Source organism: Cydia pomonella, chromosome 25, assembly GCF_033807575.1.
Source record: "Cydia pomonella isolate Wapato2018A chromosome 25, ilCydPomo1, whole genome shotgun sequence".
Classification (NCBI taxonomy): Eukaryota; Metazoa; Arthropoda; class Insecta; order Lepidoptera; family Tortricidae; genus Cydia; species Cydia pomonella.
This window is the reverse complement of record NC_084727.1, coordinates 6,002,216-6,021,977: the sequence shown is the minus strand read 5'-3', so window position 1 is coordinate 6,021,977 and position 19,762 is coordinate 6,002,216. Positions and strand designations below refer to the sequence as shown.

The window sequence follows — 19,762 nt, the reverse complement described above, 5'->3', positions numbered from 1 at the left end:
GAGTAAGCTACGAACGCTTCCTAAGCCCTTTTCCTCATTACGCTTCTGTTCTTTCTTTGTACCTAGCAGCGGTCATCCAAGGCAGAGCTTACTGGCGAAGAGAGGTGGGAAGGTTCCAGGGAAGAATGTGGTGTCTATGTATTTAAGCACCAAAGATGAAATTGTTGGTTTGTTGTGGCGTAACCATAGAGCAAAGAAAGAGTGGTAACTCCATACATCACCTTACCTTACCAAAACGCGAGTTATTTCGTAGTCGACATCTAGCGTCAAGTAGCGGAATTTATCATTACTGCTAGTTGACAATAGATGTCTTCGGCTCGCGGGCCACATGCATCTCTTTGAAGGCACAACTGCGGCTATTCAAGTGACTAAAAAAATGAACACTTGAGAGATCTTATAGAGGAATCTTTCCCCCGCTACCAACTTCGCACATAGCCTTGAATCTTGGCTAGGCCCCGTGAGTTATCCGCGCTTGTCGCGAGACACACTTATACCAAAATATCTTAGGTAGGTAGTTGCCATGGAACCTTAACCCTTTACCAGGCCAAGGGATATATTTCACCCACATCTTATATCGGTTACCGTAGTCAGGTTTTAACTCCAAACCACCTACAAAATATTTTGTCAATCCCTGAAAATATTATTTTATGATCTAAATTGCGTAATATATCTTTGGCAGCCGTTTAAATTCACTTGAACGCTAATTTCAGTAAACTACGGAGAAATTCGAACACTTTTCATAATTTCTATGAAACAGAAGTACATAGGTCGAACAATTTTTTGATATTTTGTAGATTTTGAGTGTTGAAAGCTAATGTAATCGGAAACATTGCTAAATATTCATGCATTATTGTGTATGACCAGAATTAGGATGTGGGTTGACATTATCCCATGGCCTTATTAGAGTTTAACTGTGTGGGAGCTATATTTCCCATGGCCCGGTAAATTGTCTTGTCATGTCATAAAAACTCACGTAAGTAAGTGATTTTTTTTCAGTGATTGATATAATGTTTCGTAGGAGATTTGGAGTTAAACCTTGACTATTATAACCGATATAAGATGTGGGTGGAATATATCCCTTGGCCTGATCAAGAATATAATAAGACAAAATCTAGTATGACAGTTCATTACTTAGACAGGCGATGGGATAACCTTAACCCACATTTTTATTTCTGGTTTAAAGGAAGATCTCCGACGTTCATAAATACATTTTTTACAAGGCGTTCAATACGGTTGCAACAGCATATAAAGTACGTATTAAGACACGCTGGTTCTTCGGGGCCTGGTAAAGGGTTAAACTGAACACGACCCCGCTCTTGCGCTCTTGGCCGATATTTTGTTTACTTCGCTTTTTGCTCAGTAAAAATACTTCATTATAAATACTGATAATGTGACATGTTTTAAAAAACGTTTAAATATGTTCCTAGTATTTTTTAAGTGGGGCGTAGTAGGTAGGTGGATCAACTTTTTTTGTTATTGTTCTGTGCCGTAAACCAGGCGACAACAGTAAAGCATAGTTCATATAGAATTGGTACGCACTAGAAGATTGTTATTTTTTTAAGTTAATAAAATAAGAAAGTTATGAATGGTGAATTTTAAATAGTAATATATTTAGCTTTCAAATATGTATAAATTAAAAAAAATCTCTGTTATGTTAATAATTACGAACTGTTTTCATAATGGACCCCCGTAATTTTCTGCACAACACTTTTGTCGACATTTTTGGCGTGTTGATTTCTTGTAGATCGCAATGAATTGATACCCTGGACAATTTGACTAGTCTTATTTAATTTTATTTCATGATTGCCCAATAGTATTTGATAGATTGAAATTGGGGACAATTCGAAGGATTCATCTCGCGGGGTATGTATTTGGCCTGATTATTAGCATACCATGCCAAAACTTTTTTTGAGTAGTGGCAGCTGGCTAAATCTGGCCAACATTTCACAGGACCGTTATGGGATCTAATAAATGCCAATACTCATTTCTCTAAGCACTCTTTAATATAAAGGTCCGACTTATTTGTTGACTATGTTATAAAACTTTTCGTCTTACAGTCGCAATTATAAATTCCTTGCCATATCATATGTTTTTTTGCGAACTTGTCAAGTTTCACGAACTTATATTTTTCGGGTAAATGACCTCTATTATTGGCCATATAAAACTTCGAACCGAGTAGTTGATTAAAATCGAGTTTTACATACGTCTTGTCGTCCAACTACAAGCAACCTTCGAATTCTGTCAATACTGGGTCGTACAATAGTCGAGCTAGTATTTTAGCTTGTCGGATCTGTTTAACAGTCCGATTTGGCTGTTTTATTGCTCGATAGCTCTTATAGCCACCTCTGAGGTGAATCATCTTTATCTTTGTAGAAGTTTCTTTGATTTTTTGGGATAAATCGTAATTAGACCGTCCTGAATTTTGTTTGAGTGACCTTAGGTCTTTTTTCCCAAAATCTTGTTATTTGTCCCAGACCTCCGATTAGTTTGTGTTTTCCTGTCAGCTGATAGAGTCTCCTTGAAACGTTTTATGACCCCACAAATACTAGCTTTTAACATCTTAAGCGACTTAGCTGTCTTTGTCCGGGATCGATAAGAATTTTCGAAGTATTTGTGCACAATCAATCTCCTGTTCTCAATTTTCATGGTCGAAAACTTTAAAATGCATAAAGCTAGGAAAAAAATATTTTGACAATTAATACTTTGAAGGTTGGTGATTGAACTGTAACTGTCAATTTTTTTCCCGCCATGGAATTATTATTTTTTACACATTGCTAATTATGTGCCAATTCTATATGAACTATGCTTTAGCATATAGTTTGTCTTTTTTCGTACTAATATGCTAAACTGATGGTCCATTATGGAAATGGGTTATATAGGTAATAGGTGCCATAAAATTGTAATAAAATATAAATAAATATTCCGGGACAATCTTACACGGATCAAACTAGCCCCAATTTTAAAATTCTACTCCTAAAAAAGGTTATTACACTATCGACGATTTCCTCACAGTCACAGGGAACAACCAACATGACTGACTTTATCAATTGTAATTACTTTTATACTTACTTTTATAACCGAAAACCGAAGACTGTTTTTTACCAATAAATGCTACCTATCTAATCTAACCAAAGCTTGTACTATGGCTACTAGGCGAGGCGGCGATATACCATACTTATATACACTCTACTTCGGATCCCTTTGTTTGGCATAATTATTGAAAGTCATAATGTAATGATAGTCATATTACCATTAGTCATAACTCTCAAACCGTAAATTTTTCAGGAATTTCCTTAGGTTATCCTATAGATAGACATAGACAACATAGAATTTTTTTATTTAACACCACATTGAAAAATGTTTACAGGCAATGCTACAAAACATTACAAGCCTTAAAATGAAACTTAATTACGCACAAATTTATGTTTACATGTAGATATAAAAAAAACTTTTAAAATTATGATGCTAAAAAGGAGCGAACCTCAGCATGTGTTGCAGCAGGCTTACCTACTACAACGCTGGTTTTCAGGCCGACCCTTCGTACAATACGAATTTACTTGCTGCTTGTCGGAAACTGTATGGCTAAGACTGTTTTAGTTTGTGTAGAAAATAATATAGGTATGCAAATATATGTTTATGTTTATGGATATATTTATAAGATTATACTGTACGACACTATGACATATGTGAAAGTAGGTTTAATGTTTAGGCTAAATAAATACGTTGGGTAATAAAGTATATATTGAGGAAATAAATAACATGAATGTAATAATTTTACTATAAGTAGGTACCGAGATTAACAAAGTTGAACGGCGCACAAGAACGATTTCGACCACTACAGATACGACGGTTTACTCTAGTACCAGGAGGTAGCATGCTTTGATATTCTAGAAGTTGTTGTTTGAGTTTTAATTTAAAAGTACTAATTGTATTTAAGTTTTTGATAGGTGGCGGTAAGTTATTCCAGCATTTTGTTGCTGAGTATTTAAAACTACCTTTTAAAACGGCAAAGTGACAGCGAGGCAGTAACAAATCATCGCAAACCGATCTGATTCCATACAAGCTTGACCTGCTACTACGAAATTTAAACTTATTAAATAGATACTCTGGTTTAGACGTTTCAAAAACACCAAATAACAGAGATGAAAGATGCAATTCTCTGCGTAGTGACATTTTAAGAATACGTGCTGAGTTCAAATATGGCGTCACGTGCTCTCGTGGGGTGAGTCCAAAACAGTAACGTGTGCAGGCGTTTTGCACTCTTTGCATCATCCGGTCTGTACTAGCTAATAAACGTGGGCCATAAACGACATCAGCATAATCAAATTTAGAGAGTACTAATGAGAGACAAAACTTAATTCGCAAATCAACACTAAGGAAATCGCGAATCCGATAAAGTACTTTAAGTCTGTAAAATGCGTTCTTCGCAATTTGCGCTATGTGACCCTCGAAACGCAATGACTCATCCATCAAAACTCCCAGATTTCGCGCCTCCGATACACGTTCTACCTCATTTCCCGAGATAATGATAATCGGTTGATGGTTTTCTACCTGTTTAATCTGTTTCCTGGAACCAAAAAACATAACTTTTTCTTTTAATACTAAACAGTATTAAACCCTAGTAAATCCAGATAGGTTAGGTTTGTTTTATGGCAATCCAGAAAAGTTACGCGTTTCTAAGAAAAACCAAATTATGGCTAACGAAAATGCGGACAAACAATACATTATGACTTAAAACTTTGTGGGAAACATATAGATAAATAGATTACATCCATAGCAACAAATATTCGTGATGAACACACAAATGAATGCCCTTGCCAGAATTCGAACCCGGGACCTACTGCTTCGTAGGCAGTCACTAACTTCTAGGGTAGGAGGCCGTTATAAAAAAATATATTTTAACTATTTTAAATATCAAAAAACCAGGGTTTTAAAAGTGACCCAGGCGACCGTAACCATGGCGACAAGTAACTAGTTTTTTTTTACCCAAGTTAAGGTTCATTTAGACGGCGCGAACTCGCATGCGATTTTAGTTACATTGTGGACCATAGAGTCCAGTCCATTTCAGCCGACCGATCGCAATGTAATAAAACTCGCATGTGACTTCTCGAACTGTCTAAATTAGCCCTTAGGTTAGTACATCGTGTTAGAATATAAGATAATTTAAACCTTTATTATTGGCAAAACACCTTTTGCTATCAAACTTTTTCAATTTGATACTTGCTGTTAATATTAAATAAAACACGGTCATGCATGATTAGCCTTTTACTATAGTATTGCATTGATGCATCCGGTGTAATATTCCACCATATGTTATAATACTAATTAACGTAATAAATAGCTTTATGTAAGATAAACATATATCATAATAACAAAAGAATTTACAAACGTTTAAAAGTGGTTATAAATGTAATCTTTGATAAATAGTCGTTACACCAAAATCGGATAGACAGACGGACATGACGAATCATAAGGGTTCCGTTTTTTTTGCCATTTGGCTACGGAACCCTAAAAATGTTGATAGAGAGGATGGTTTTCATAGCGGTCAAGATGGCGGCACGGGTGGAAAACCTAGCTGTGTTCCTTGTATTTGTTTGATAATAGTGATTACATAAATACTCTACGCGTGTAACAGTTGTTTTGTTTAATAATCGCATGTTGAATATTTATTGTGTGTCTAAATAAAAGTGCGTTGAAATGGCAGTAGGCAGATATCGTCATATCATTCTTCCTTGATTAGTTTTTATAACTTATTGTTGGTGTAGATATGTTTGGCCTCCTAATAGTTGACCTTCCATATTTAAGCACCTAGGTACTCATAGACTTTATTTTAATTTTAACATTCACAGTGCGATACACACCTTACGTTACGGCCAGTCATCATGTGGTTTTTATACTTATTATTTTTAATCTTCCTCTCATGGGTTTATATCAAACTTACGAGCGGTATTTGCAAGAGCGGTCAGCATTTGGTGGGAAAAGTTGTTATAGTGACCGGAGCTAATTCGGGAATAGGATTCGAAACAGCTAAGAATCTAGCGGAGAGAGGGGCACGAGTAATATTGGCGTGTAGGGACGAGCGCCGAGGCGTCACAGCCAAGGACCAGATCATCACCGCCACCGGTAATCCTGATGTGCACTACCTACACCTCGATCTCGCATGTTTCAAATCAGTCAGAAGATTTGCCATGAATATTAACACTACACAAGAACGATTGGACATCCTCATTAACAATGCGGCCATATACGGCTCAACACTCATAAAAACCGAAGACGGATTACTTCTAGGCATGCAGGTTAACCATTTTGGACCATTTCTGCTAACTTGCTTACTTTTACCGAAACTAAAATCGTCAGCGCCGAGTCGTATAATAAATGTTGCATCTATGGGGCATCATCAAGGGTGTTTTGATTTAAATAACCTCAATGGTGAGAAAGAGACAGATAAAACGGTAAACGTGAGAAAGATGTATTATGCATCGAAATTATGCAATATTTTGATGACAGTTGAGCTGGACCGACGGTTGAAAGGCACTGGAGTAACAGCTAACTCTTTGCATCCGGGGTGCGTGGATACTGGCATCATAACTACCATACCCGTCGTTAAGCATGTGTTGTTTATAGTTAGGGTGTTCTGCAAAAATCCTTGGGAAGGTGCTCAGACGACAGTGCACCTGGCAGTAGCCCCAGAGCTCGCGGCGACTAGCGGCCGCTACTTTCAAGACTGCTGTGAAGCGAAACCTTCGAGAACTGCTCAAGATCTTGAACTAGCTCGTGAATTGTGGGAAGTGTCAGAAAAAATTGTTCAAATAAAATAAGCCAGTCACTAACTGCTAAGCCGAGGGGACTATGTTAACGGCACCAATCATGGGACATTTAAGAGAAAAATTGGAGTATTTTTGATATTTGGCAGAGGGGTTTGGTATATGTACTTAGGTGTTGGGATTGTTGCAAATAAAAAGTTCAGACGCGGTAAAAATAATAAATCTATATTAACACAACTCAATACTAAACTAACACTAATTACAATAATAAGTAGGGAGCGATACGATATCAAGCTCAACCTGTGATAATAGGTACGAGACAACTTGTCGAGTTGACGTCTGACTACCAACTATCTTTGACTCCCGCGATCCCTATGATTATAACCTTGCATCAGGTACGCAATAGGAATAGCGGTACAGAACCTATAACGGTTTCGCACATGGCGAATCCTAACGTTTCCCAAGAATTACCCCGCTGGCTACAAATTAGTTTATGACTTAAAGTTAACAATATTCGGAAACTGACAAAGAAATAAAACAAAGAGAGATAACACAAAGGCAAGTGCCGACAAAGGGAAGGAAACAGATTAGGTACTTATATTACAATGCTTTTACAAGCTCATCCCTGTAACGGTCATAATAAACAGTTACGTTTGCTATTAACTAAAATGCACATTGCGCGTAACGGGAAAAGCTAAATTAATATATTATTTATTTGATATCATCTAAAGCTTGGGCGAGTGTAGGACGCAGTCCCTACAGATATTTACCGACATCTGAACAATTGTGACCACTTTATGCCTTAAAAGTAGAATGTCCAATTCTTCCTCTATGTTTTCTATGTATTTAATGGAAGCTACTGCAATTGGTTTCAATATTATTAACCATTTAAAAATATTGTTTTTTGCTCCAGTGATGGGATGTATGGCGTCATTAATTTTCAAACTAACAAATATCAATGAAAAATTAAACTTAAGCAGCTTGTTGGCTCTTGTTTATGGTAAATGTTGTCAGCGTTTAAAAACTGATGGTAAATACTTGTTTTATAGGATTTGTCTATACCATCCCATTACTGGCGCCTGTTCCATTATGGGGGTGTTTATTATATAACATTCCTGGTATTTTAATTAGGTATTAGGAGAGGATTTTTCTTAGTCAAATAAATAACAAGCTTAAATACCGTGCTTATTTTTTTACCGACTTCAAAAAGGAGGAGGTTATCATATCGGCCGTATTTTTTCTCGTGTTTGTTGCCTGAGAGCTCAATTTTATTAAAAACCATTTGTTAAAGCGGGTTGATGGGGAATGGGGTTCATTGAAAATTAATAAAATCAGTGGTAGAAGAGCCGACTGCAAAATTTCGTACCGACTTGATACCGCGATGAAATGCACAATGGTTTCCTATAAAAGCGATGCTAATAAGTCCGAACTGTCCGAATTTGATAATCTGCCATGGCGGAACTTGCCGAAAGTACCAAAAAGAAGGCCACTTCCGGTGCGAAAAAGGCGGGCTGATTGAACCCGTCTGATATCGAAATAATAGTTATGGCAGCAGTTGTCGGTAGGTATGAACCCTCATTTCGGGAATATATAAGTCTGCTAAGGTTTTTCCTGCCATAACACCTTCACAGACGAGATTATGTAAGCAAGGTCACCATCGGTATCCCTAAATATATCCATCTGATACCATCATGAAACCAATTCCAGTCGGTACTTCGGTAGGTATGAACCCTCATTTCAGGAATATATAAGTCTGCCAAGGCTTTTGCTGCCGAAACACCTTGACAGACGAGATTATGTACGTCCTAAATATGCCCATCTGATACCACCAGGAAACGGGTCCAGCCCTTTCTCGACGTATCGTGATGATCGGACGCGTTGTTTTAGAGCGACGCATGAGTATATGTCTCAAGAATACATAGCATATACTTATATCAATTATCAGGCGATGCATCAAGTATCTCACTTCCACCCCGCTTTTCAATCCTTACTAAATTCACTGGACTGAACTGAACTAAACAGACAGAACCAAACAGTACGGTATTGCACCACACCACACGGTACCGAACTGAACTAAGCCCTGATTTATAATTTCACGGTTTTTACACAATATTAACTAACACAAACTGGGCTCTCGGGTGAACAGAGCACACGATTTGTGTGACCTTGAATATTTAAAGAGCGAGATGTCGCACATTCAGGAGGTACTAAAAAGGAACGGGTATAAGGTAAAAAAGTGGCGACCCAGACGGAAAGCAAGAGGGAAACGTCCTGATGTCTCCAGAGAACCGGCAATTCTGCCGTATGTAAATAATTAAAACCGGCCAAGAGCATGTCGGGCCACGCTCGTCAGTGTAGGGTTCCGTAGTTACTCTTCCCAGAGGCGTAGCGAGGGGGGGCTAGGGGGGGGGGGGGCATGGCCCCGGGCGGCACATGAGAGGGGGCGGCAAAACACGGTATTTAAAAAAATATAAAATTAAGAAATCAATATTTTCAAATCGTGCCACGAGACGAACCAATGCACCGCAGGAGCTCACGGCGCGGGGCGGCCGTGGGGGGCGGTCAATCGCTGCCGGAGTGCTTACACCGCCGAGCTTACACGATTGTTCGCTGGGCTATAACCGCGAAAATCGAAGTTCGTCAATTGCGGGCATTGTTCTCCGTCACTCTTATTACGTCTTAGTGAGAGTAAAAAAAAAAATCCCTGCTATTAGTGAATTTCGGTTTTTGCGGTAGGCCGCCTGGTTATAGGTATAACTTAAAACATGCCTATAACTGCTGTACTTACTGAAGGCGCACAAAAATAATGTAAAATGATTTTAAATAATTAATCACGAAATTATAACCCCAAGATTAATTAAATAAAAAAAGTTCATATAGAAAAGCAGACTACTGAAAATCGCGCTCTAAAACGTATGAAACAAGAAAATATTCTCATCTGTAATAATCATTTACCTTAACTCTTTACCAGGCTAAGAGATATATATTTCCCACATGCGGCTCTTCAAACATGTGTTCTATTTTCGATGAGTAAGACTGACTTTGAACTGTCAGCCTGGTAAAGGGTTAAAGCTTATGAAGTTATGACTGTAGCATACTACCACGATTGTCCTTTGAATATTTTTGTGAATATTAAGTATACATCGTGGGAACGAGTAATCCGACAGATGTTAAAGGTGTATTCTTGACCGCATTTAGAGACTAAAATGTCATATATAATGTTTTTTAAAATCGGTCTTGATAGAGATAATGACAATTATTGTGAAAATTCGTTTGTATAATAAATAACCCAATAACCCAGTGAAAAACGCCTTTACGACTGCGACAACGACAACCTCCTACTAACAGATATTAAAGTTTTAAAGGAAACTCGCATTTATTTGTAAATAATAAAAAACTATTATTCGTTGTAATGTTTTTTTTAATAAATAACGTGTCGTGTGCATAAAACACATACATTTTTTTGTCGAATTTGATCAAAAACAAATAATTTTTTCTGCTCCTTATGACCTCAGAGGGCCTACCGCGAACCACGTTCGATGTGTTGCCTCGCTGTCACGCTTACGTATAAATTTTCAAGTGCGACAGAGAGGCAACACGTGGAACGTGGTTCGCCGTAGGCCCTCAAGAATACGTGGTTAAAGTCACGTGGGTTACTCGTTCCCACAGTGTATACAAAATTTAGTAAATTATGTTACATTGTATTTAAAAGATGTAAATATACAATATTTTCTGTGTGTTACTTCAGGTGAGATTTTTTTCTGTTTTCATAGTTTTAAGAGCCAGATTTTCAGTAAGTAGTCGAGTTTTAGTATTTGAACATATTTTTTTTGTATTTTACCACTTTTACCTAACTTTGTCTAGACAGTTCATAAGTTATGTCACAAAGGTTTTGACTGATAATGTGTAATACTTACCTACAAAGTTTTTGATAAAAAAAGTTAGCCATGATTTGAAAGCTTGTTTTATACTAATGAAAACGTAATATAATTGTTTTAAAATTAAGAACGCGACTTTATTTACTACCTACTTGTTTACTTAGGGATTGTCGTTAGACGCGATTACGCGGCTGAATTGTGAAAAAATGTGTCAGTGCATCTGGAAAGGTACCTAGTCACGACATTTAGTTACCGAGTTACATGAGTTTTTGTGGAAGCTGGTGAAAAAGTGCCAAAATGGGCTTGTGTTATAATTGGGTTATTTACATCCCAAGGAACACGTGTGTATAAGAATATCAGTAAAATTATGTTTTTTTAGTATATTTCTCCGACTATAAAGTTTAGTAGTCAGGGTACCTTGTCACGCCATGTCTTAAAAGCCTTTAAATTTTGAATAATTTTGACAATATTTCCATCGCGGGTAGTCAACAACCTCTTTCTAAGATAGGGTATAGGATCGGTCTATAGCAAAATGATTTTTTGAACCAAAAAAATACTTAATGTTTTCTATAAGAAAACATTCAGCTTGCATGACTCTTGTATGAAATAACTATTTATTTTAATTTAATACGTTTGCCATTACTTAGATCAGAGGCTGGAGAGGTGCTGAAGGTGAAGGTGCCGAGGGGCCGGGGGATGGGGCGGGGAAGGGGAATGTGACGCGACTCGTGCGCCGCGCGCCGTGCGCGATATTAGTCTGCAGTCGGCTGCCGTTGTGTTATATAAAAAAAATCCAATAATTCTATCATTACAGACCTCGACATTACATTTACTTATTTTATTTTGTTTTGTACTAAAACAAAGTATTTTGATTTAAATAACCATGCCCGGAATATTTCACCAAACCTATTTCATCGATATCGATACAGAATTGCACCTTCACTATCGTGTGTTGTCCATGCTGAGGATAGATTGAGGGAAAATACCGATTAGGTATATTTCTCCTACTAAAACCACACCAAGGTCGCGTCACGAGGTGTATAATAATTAATTTGTTGATCTCGAATTTAGTCAATGAAAAATTGAGCCGTGATTTTAGTTGTTTGACGTTTAATTAGTATTATAATATTGATCGAAAGACTGATAAATCATAAATTAGGTGCAGTTATGTACACAATTGAGTTATTTTTTCTAGTTTTACTCCATTTATGTAAGATAATGACTTAGCGTGACAAGGTACCCAGTTTAGTAAAATGCTAAACTTTATGTCTCACACGACTAAAACAGAAGTTTTTATAAATAAGAATACATTGATTTCCGCTATAATTATCCTAAATAACATTTTGTTACAGATATTTCTTGCATTATAGGTACTAAAATAGTGATCTTCGAGTTTAAGTTACTAAAGTTTAGTAAATGTCGTGACAAGGTACCCTATAGTTACGTTTCCATACAAAAGTTTCGACCGAGTCACTAAACTTTATTGTTAAAAAAAACTGCTTTAACACCATTTCTATTATACCATTGTGGTACACCACGCTCGATACCATTTGATCTTGTGATATAGCATGAATTTAGTAATTATTTAGTTGATTTTTAATATTATTAGTGATCTTTTTTGTAATTGTTAAAAATGCGGTAATTATTAAATTTCTTTATGATTATGGAGTTTCCTTTCATTCAATTGTCCCAAAATGCCATAGAATATGTAACTATGATGAGAAACTAACAATTTTAATCTCATTATTTTATGAATTGGGTATAATTAAGACTTTCGTGTTTCTTCCACCCTGGCATGTTCAACCTAAGGAATCAGAATAATTAACATGTATTTTTAGACAATTCACCTTTATTATAATTCTTTAACATCCAAAGATTATGATTATATGCTTAACTATGTAACTTCGAAGTAGAAGTGTGTTTTTTGCCACTATAAACTTTAAATGCAATTTTCTCAACTTGTGCATTTCGGAAGTCGAAAATTCAAAAATTTATATAAAAATAGTGGTTCCACCTACAGTCATTATTCTTTTTTGTATTGATAGCAAATTCAATCTACTTTTTGGAACTATGCATAACTCAATACCTGCAACAAGGTACTTTTCCATGTGCACTGACACAAATATACTCCACAAAAGGGAGTAAAAATCAGTGTCCCATAAATAAAATAGGTACATATTTGTATGAACCTATTTTATTAGAATGCAATTGTATCACCAGTATTTAGTTCTTCGACAAGTCTATACTTCAGCTAATACCCTTAATACTTAGGGTACTTTTCAGTAACACGCTTATTTTTGACTGCCATTCAAAGAGTAGGTTTGGTAAAACATGTAGGTACAGTTGCAATTTTGGCAGTCCAATACACATGATTTATATATCTAATGAAAGATAAAAGACCCAACATTTGTTTTATGTACGATTCAACCATGTAAAAAAGAAAAATACATAAATAGTGATCAAAATCACCTTGACGAGGCCGCGCATTTTTTAAAGATAAAGATAAAGATAAAAAATATTTATTGCCCCAACTACCAAAGATACAAAATAAAAAATAACATACAACGTGAGATAAAACAAAATACACTTAACTGCACAAAATAATTTATCCAAAAAAAATCACAAACAATTTAGCTCCTAAATTTTTAACTACTTATCTGGTTTTTTGGTATAGGCAATGGGTACCTGTCTCAGCTTTATTGCTAGATATATACCCAGCGCTGATTTTCAGACGGGTCCCTTTTTGACAGGTCGGTCATTATATATCCTAGTCATAATATCTAATATATAATATATGCGATCGGCGCGGTTGTTTTGTGAATATGTCTGTGTGTGTGTGTGAATGCGTGTGTGATATATATATATGCATGATTTTTTATTCATTTGCGCTTACTTGTAAAGCATGCTGTGTACACTTGTTTTGGATCTCATGCTAGTTTTTAAGCCATCATATGCAAATATATGTTTTTCATGATATTGTACGATATCTGTTTAGTGTACCTAATAAAGTAAAATAATAAAGAGAATATAGGCTAACCTAACTTCTTTCGAATTTTACATAGAATAATGCAAAACTGTAACTTTTTTATCAGTATAAATCATTGTGACTGAACTTATGATTTGTCTAAATGATGTTGGTCATAAATTGGGGCGGCAAATTTCTGATCGGCCCCGGGCGGCAAACACATACGCTACGCCGCTGACTCTTCCGTCACAATAAGCTAAACTGGAGCTTAAAGTATAGTAAATTGTTAACCAAGGGATGAAACGGTACCTTTCACCCGAGTTAAACAAATAGGCAAATTTGCATAAGCAGTACCTAATTAAAGTAAGTCTTTTTACTATGAAGGGAAAACTTTTTGCGATAACACAAAAACAGCTAAATTGATCATGTCCGCTATAGTTTTCGTTTAATGTATTTCTTAAGCTCTACTTCCACGATTTTTTTCATATTTTTTGGACCTATGTTTCAAAAGTTAGAGGGGGGGCACATTTTTTTTCTTTCGGAGTGATTATCTCCGAATATATTCACTTAATCAAAAAAAAATTGTTGAAGACCCCTATTAGTTTTGAAAGACCTTTCCAACGATACCCCACACTGTAGGGTTGAAGCAAAAAAAAAATTTAACCCCCAATATACGTGTAGGGGAGGTACCCTAAAAAAAATTAAATTTTTAGATTTTATTGTACGACTTTGTTGGCTTTATTGATTTATATATCGATGCCAAATTTCAGCTTTCTAGCACTAACGACCACGGAGCAAAGCCTCGGACAGACAGACAGACAGACGGACATGGCGAAACTATAAGGGTTCCTAGTTGACTACGGAACCCTAAAAAGGGGTAAGTACTTAACGGATAAAGTTGGAACAGTACTCTATAAAGACAGTTTATACCCCTTTATCCAAAGTCGTCGGGAGCCTAAGGTCGCCAAAGGACGTTATTCCTTTTCAGTCACCTGGCGTTTATAAAATTGATTGCAGTTGTGGTAGTTCCTATATCGGGCAAACAAAGCGCACCATAGCAGAAATAGTTATGGAACATATCACAGCTGTCAAAAATCTTCAGATGAACAAGTCTGCTGTGGCTGAGCATTTACTGGAGTCAGGACCAAACCACTGGATCGAGCTGCATAACCCTAAAATCCTTTCCACGGATCGCCGTTTCTACAGCAGAAAAGTGCGGGCGAAGCCATTGAAACCAAAAAATATTGCAATTTCAATCGGGACGAGGGTTTGGGGAGCTCGTCTACATGGAATCCAGTCATTAGTATATGTGAGCGAGAACGAATATCGACAGTCGATAAATCTAATATCGTTAGTGTTGTGTGTCGACAGGTAACATCCTTAGCGCGCAAAAAAAAAACAAGACCAAGTGCGGGTAGTTCGAAAATCTCGCGTGGCTAGAAGATGTTGATGTCAACTTTAGCCAGTCTTCTCCGAGACCACGGGGACAACGCCGTCCTCGAAACGTCGGAGGTAAATTTAAAACTTAATACGCGATTAAGTTCCGTTTGTGTTAGTTAATAATGAACTAAACCCTACCGTACCGTACTGAAACGAACCCAATCTTATCATTTCATTTCATTTCATTTCATTTATTCATAAGCAACTTGTACATCGCATTTGAAATTATACATTAAAGTAGTCTTACATAAACACAATACCCTATACACACACATATTACACGTTAATTTGCTCATCGATAACCAAAATAATTTACTAATAAAATATATATATATATATAACAAAATATAGAATGTCAGAACTTATAAAACTAAAAAAAATAAAGAATATGTCAATTATGTCAATAATTCTAATTAGTAGGCTGACAAAATTCTTCCACTGTGTAAAAACACTTGCTTAGCAAATATGTCTTAAGTTTGGTTTTAAACCTGTTTACATTGACGATCATCTTCAATTCAACCGGTAATCTATTAAAGAGAACAATGGCCTGATAGCTTGCCGAGTGCTTAACTACTTTAAGCTTAGCCGTGATAGTTTGTGGCAAGTCTTTTCTCCTAGTAGCTAGACGGAGTTCTCTATCTTCTGGTGTCTCTATATTAAAAATAGACTTAATTAGATCTGTTAGTACCACTAAAATATACAGACTGGGAACAGTGAGAATTTCATATTCCAAGAAATAGCTCTTACATGACTCTGTCTGTGGTATTCTAGCTATCGTTCTTATTGCCCTTTTTTGAGCCACAAAAGCTGTGTGTATATTGTACTTATAACTGTTACCCCAAAACTTAATGCTATACCGTAACCTGGATTCGATCAATGCGTAGTACACAATCTTTAGTTGAGATAGCTTTGCTTCGTCTCTAAGACTCCTTAGGGCATAGCAAGCAGAACTAATAGAGTTTGCTATTGCAAGCAGTTCGTTTTTCCAATTTAGGTTATCGTCTATATTAACACCAAGAAATTTAACTGATTCCACTTGGTGGATAGCAGTTCCATTTGAAAAAATGGTTAACACTTCTTTATTTCTGGCAGTGGATCTGAAAAACAAGACATTGGTTTTCTTACAGTTTAATAATAAGTTATTAACACTGAACCAAGCATTAAAATGTTTTAAAGTTTCATTAACTCTGTCATTTAATATTGAAGTGCTTTCCGCTGATATGCTCGCGTTTGTGTCATCAGCAAAAGCTACAAGCTGAGTACATGGAAGATTATTCGTTATAAAAGTATCTAAATCATTTATAAAAATTATAAAAAAAATTGGACCTAATATGGATCCTTGTGGAACTCCTCTTGTTAGTTTAGCCATACTAGAACTGTGAACCCTCTCCTCATTGTCTGATGTCTTCTTAATTTGTATGAATTGTTTCCTGTTATTTAAATAGGATTGAAAAAGTGACAACGTCCCATCTCTAATTCCATAATGTTCCAGCTTGGCGAGTAATATATTGTGATCAACTGTGTCAAAAGCTGAGCTTAAATCTAAAAACAATCCCGCCACTTTCCTACGTTGGTTTAGCTGACCCACTATATCTCCAATCAAGGTTGTGAATGCATCACTTGTTCCCTTGCTTTTCTGGTAGCCGTATTGTCTTTCGCTTAAGATTTTATGTAGAAAAAGGTGCTTCATCAACCTGTCCTTCATAAGTCTCTCTAGTAGTTTTGAAAGAGTTGGTAAGAGAGATATGGGCCTATAATTTTTTGAATCAGATTTAGAGCCCTTTTTATGTATCGGTAATACTTTTGCAATCTTAAGCTGATCCGGAAATGTGCTAGCCATAAAACATTCGTGAAAGAAATAAGTTAGAGGTTCCGCTAGGATGTCAATATTTTTCTTTATTACAGCGATAGGAATCTCGTCATAACCACTGGAAGTCTTTGATTTTAGTTTTTTAACAATATAACTTACCTCAGCGGGGTTGACTTCATCAAAAATAATATCGTCTTGTATTCTTGTTACATGACACTGAAGCAATCGAATAGCTTCATCTGCCTGGTTACTCATGCTATAACTGTTAGTGAATTGTTCCAATAGTATATCACACATATTTTTAGGATTATTAACGATTTTAGTAGTACCATCATCCTGCTCAATTTTTAGCATCTGAATTTCTTTGCTATGTTGAGTAAATTTGTTTCGATGCTTTTGTACAACCTTCCATATCTCTTTTGAAGAGTTCTTTGCTTTATCAATTGTTGTCTGGACTGACAATCTTTTGGCAGTTCTAATGACCCGTTTATAAATATTTAAGTACTTTTTTCTGTAGCAAGCAATGGACTCAGATATGGAATTTGTGTTTGTAGTAAGTAGACGTTTCATTTTACTAGAAACTCGAATTCCCTTAGTTATCCAAATTAGTTGGGTATAATTTTTTTCGTATACCTTTATTTTCTTTTTCGGGAAACATTCTGTGAATAGTTTATTAAATTTCTGGATAAAGGTGTTTAGCCCTATGCCTATCCAGTGTTCTGCAATAATTCTTTCCCGAAAAGTTTTCTTACCAATGTTGCTTATCTTTCTTATTTCCTTACATATATACTTATTGTTGTTTGTTGGCTTATTAATTTCATCAGCAAAAACACTACACAGTAAACGAGCGTGACCATCCGCAATGCCGTTGTGGTCAACCAATGGTGGTGCCACACAATTTTCCGGTAAGTTCGTTAAGATGTTGTCTAAACACGACTGAGTCTCATTACGTATGTAAGTGGTTTGTGAAACTAAGTATCTAAAGTTGTATGACGTAAGTAACGCAATAAAATCTGTAGTTCTTTTATTGCTCTCCAATAGATTAATGTTGAAGTCGCCACAAATTATACATTTTTTGCTAAAAAAGTGTTCCAGAAGTCCCTCAAGTTGGTCCATGAATAGATCGAAGTCTGCAGCAGTTGGATTGCGATAACAGCAAATTATATTCAGATTAGTGTTACAATCTCTGACCCCACAAACCTCGAAATATTCATCCCTGTACATTTTTTTACAGATAACAAGTTCCTCAAACTTTGTCCTTATATGACCAAGAATTAATGAACCCCCTCTTTTTTTTTTGGATCTTACATTAAAAGACGCCATATTGAACTCAGTTAGACTGAAAAGAGGCGCTGAGATAGCATTTAAAAAGTGTTCCGTAATACAAACATAATGCGTCATTTCGTTGAGATTATGTAAATACAATTCAAGTTCCTCTTTCTTATTTGAAATCCCACATACGTTCTGGCAAAAAATACCTAATTTTACACAAGATGATTCTATATTATTATTGTTACAGTGTGTTCCTATAGTAGAAAAGTTACTAACGCTATTTTTGGGAACGAAAAAATTTTTTCAATGTTGTGTCCGAAACATTGTTCCCATGAGAAATATCAATAGTATAAGGCAGCTTAAATGGGTAATTTTCATCGATGGGTGAATTCATCGTATTTTCAGTACTTAAATTCTTAACTACGGGGAAATAGTCCGTGATCGTTCCTTGAATAATTTTTGTACCTGAACTAGACTTATATATATTACCAACAGTGTTTTCATGGTGATTCTCAGTGAGGAAAGACGTTTTCCCGTTTACGGATCCCGGTCTTGTCTCCTGCCTGTCTGTAGCAACATTAGGGTCACACGCGTCGTTGATCTCAGGCCCACCCTCGGAGCTCGTAGAAGTATCCTTTTTAACAGTTTCTAATTCCACTATAAAATTCTTTAAGGTGTTAATAATGGTCTTCATTCCATTATTATTAAGTGTTCCATGTTTGCTAGAGAACATGTCACTGTCGTAACTTAAATTGTAATTTGAATCCAGTAAGTATGCGTATTTGTAAGTTTCATTATCTTCATACAGAATATTATTAAAAGTTTCAATTCTCCAATTATATATGGAGGCTGAAAGATGACATTTAAAAGTTGGTAGGCATATTATGAAATTTATATTCTTCATGCTCATTAAAGTATCCCTTATATTATTTACTAATTCTTTATAATTTTTAGATGTCAAGAAATCTTGTTCTCCGATCAGCATCACACAAAAATCATGCTTTGTGTGAGACTCAACTTTGCCCCTTAAATTGTTCACCATATGTTTGATTCCAGAAAATCTAGTTAAGTAATGGCAGACTTCAAAATCGTTAGAGAAGACTTCATTTGCAATCTGGGCTACTTTATTTTTTCCATTTTCACTGAGTATGCACATCTTTCCACGTTTCCATAACTTTTTGGTTGTCTTAGATACCGGTACTACATCAGGCTCCTTACAAGAAATTTTTGTTCTCAGATTTTGTATTTCTATATTAAGTATATTTATTTGCTCAGTAGCGTTTTTCAATTGATGTCTTAAGTCTCTTATAATATTATTGAGCAACGTAATTTCTGTTGATTCACGAGGCGTCTTGGGAGAGCTAGAAACTCGTTTCATAGAAGTTTTTCTTTGGGGAGTATTTGTTGGTGAAAAGCTAGCACGACCATCAATGAGACTTTTATATATGTCATTTTTGTGGCGTAAATTTTGGATTTCTTTTTCCAAGCTGCTGTTTTCGTTAACTAATTTTGAGATTTCATCGTCTGCACTTAATTTTGCTACCTTTAATTTCTTTACTTGCAGTCTAAGTTCCTCAATCACGTAGTTGTTGGTTTGTGATCCTAAATTTGGGAGGCTCTGGTCCATCACGGT

At 36.0% G+C, this 19,762-nt stretch overlaps 1 protein-coding gene across 1 annotated transcript; it reads left to right on the top strand.

Annotated features, from left to right (window-relative positions):
* The first annotated feature begins 5,827 nt into the window (after nt 1–5,827).
* On the top strand, nt 5,828–7,643 carry LOC133531765 (retinol dehydrogenase 11-like). Its single transcript, XM_061870154.1, has one exon. It carries the CDS (start codon nt 5,883–5,885, stop codon nt 6,816–6,818), a length of 936 nt encoding a protein of 311 aa, XP_061726138.1. The 5' UTR covers nt 5,828–5,882; the 3' UTR covers nt 6,819–7,643.
* The last annotated feature ends 12,119 nt before the right edge of the window (nt 7,644–19,762 follow it).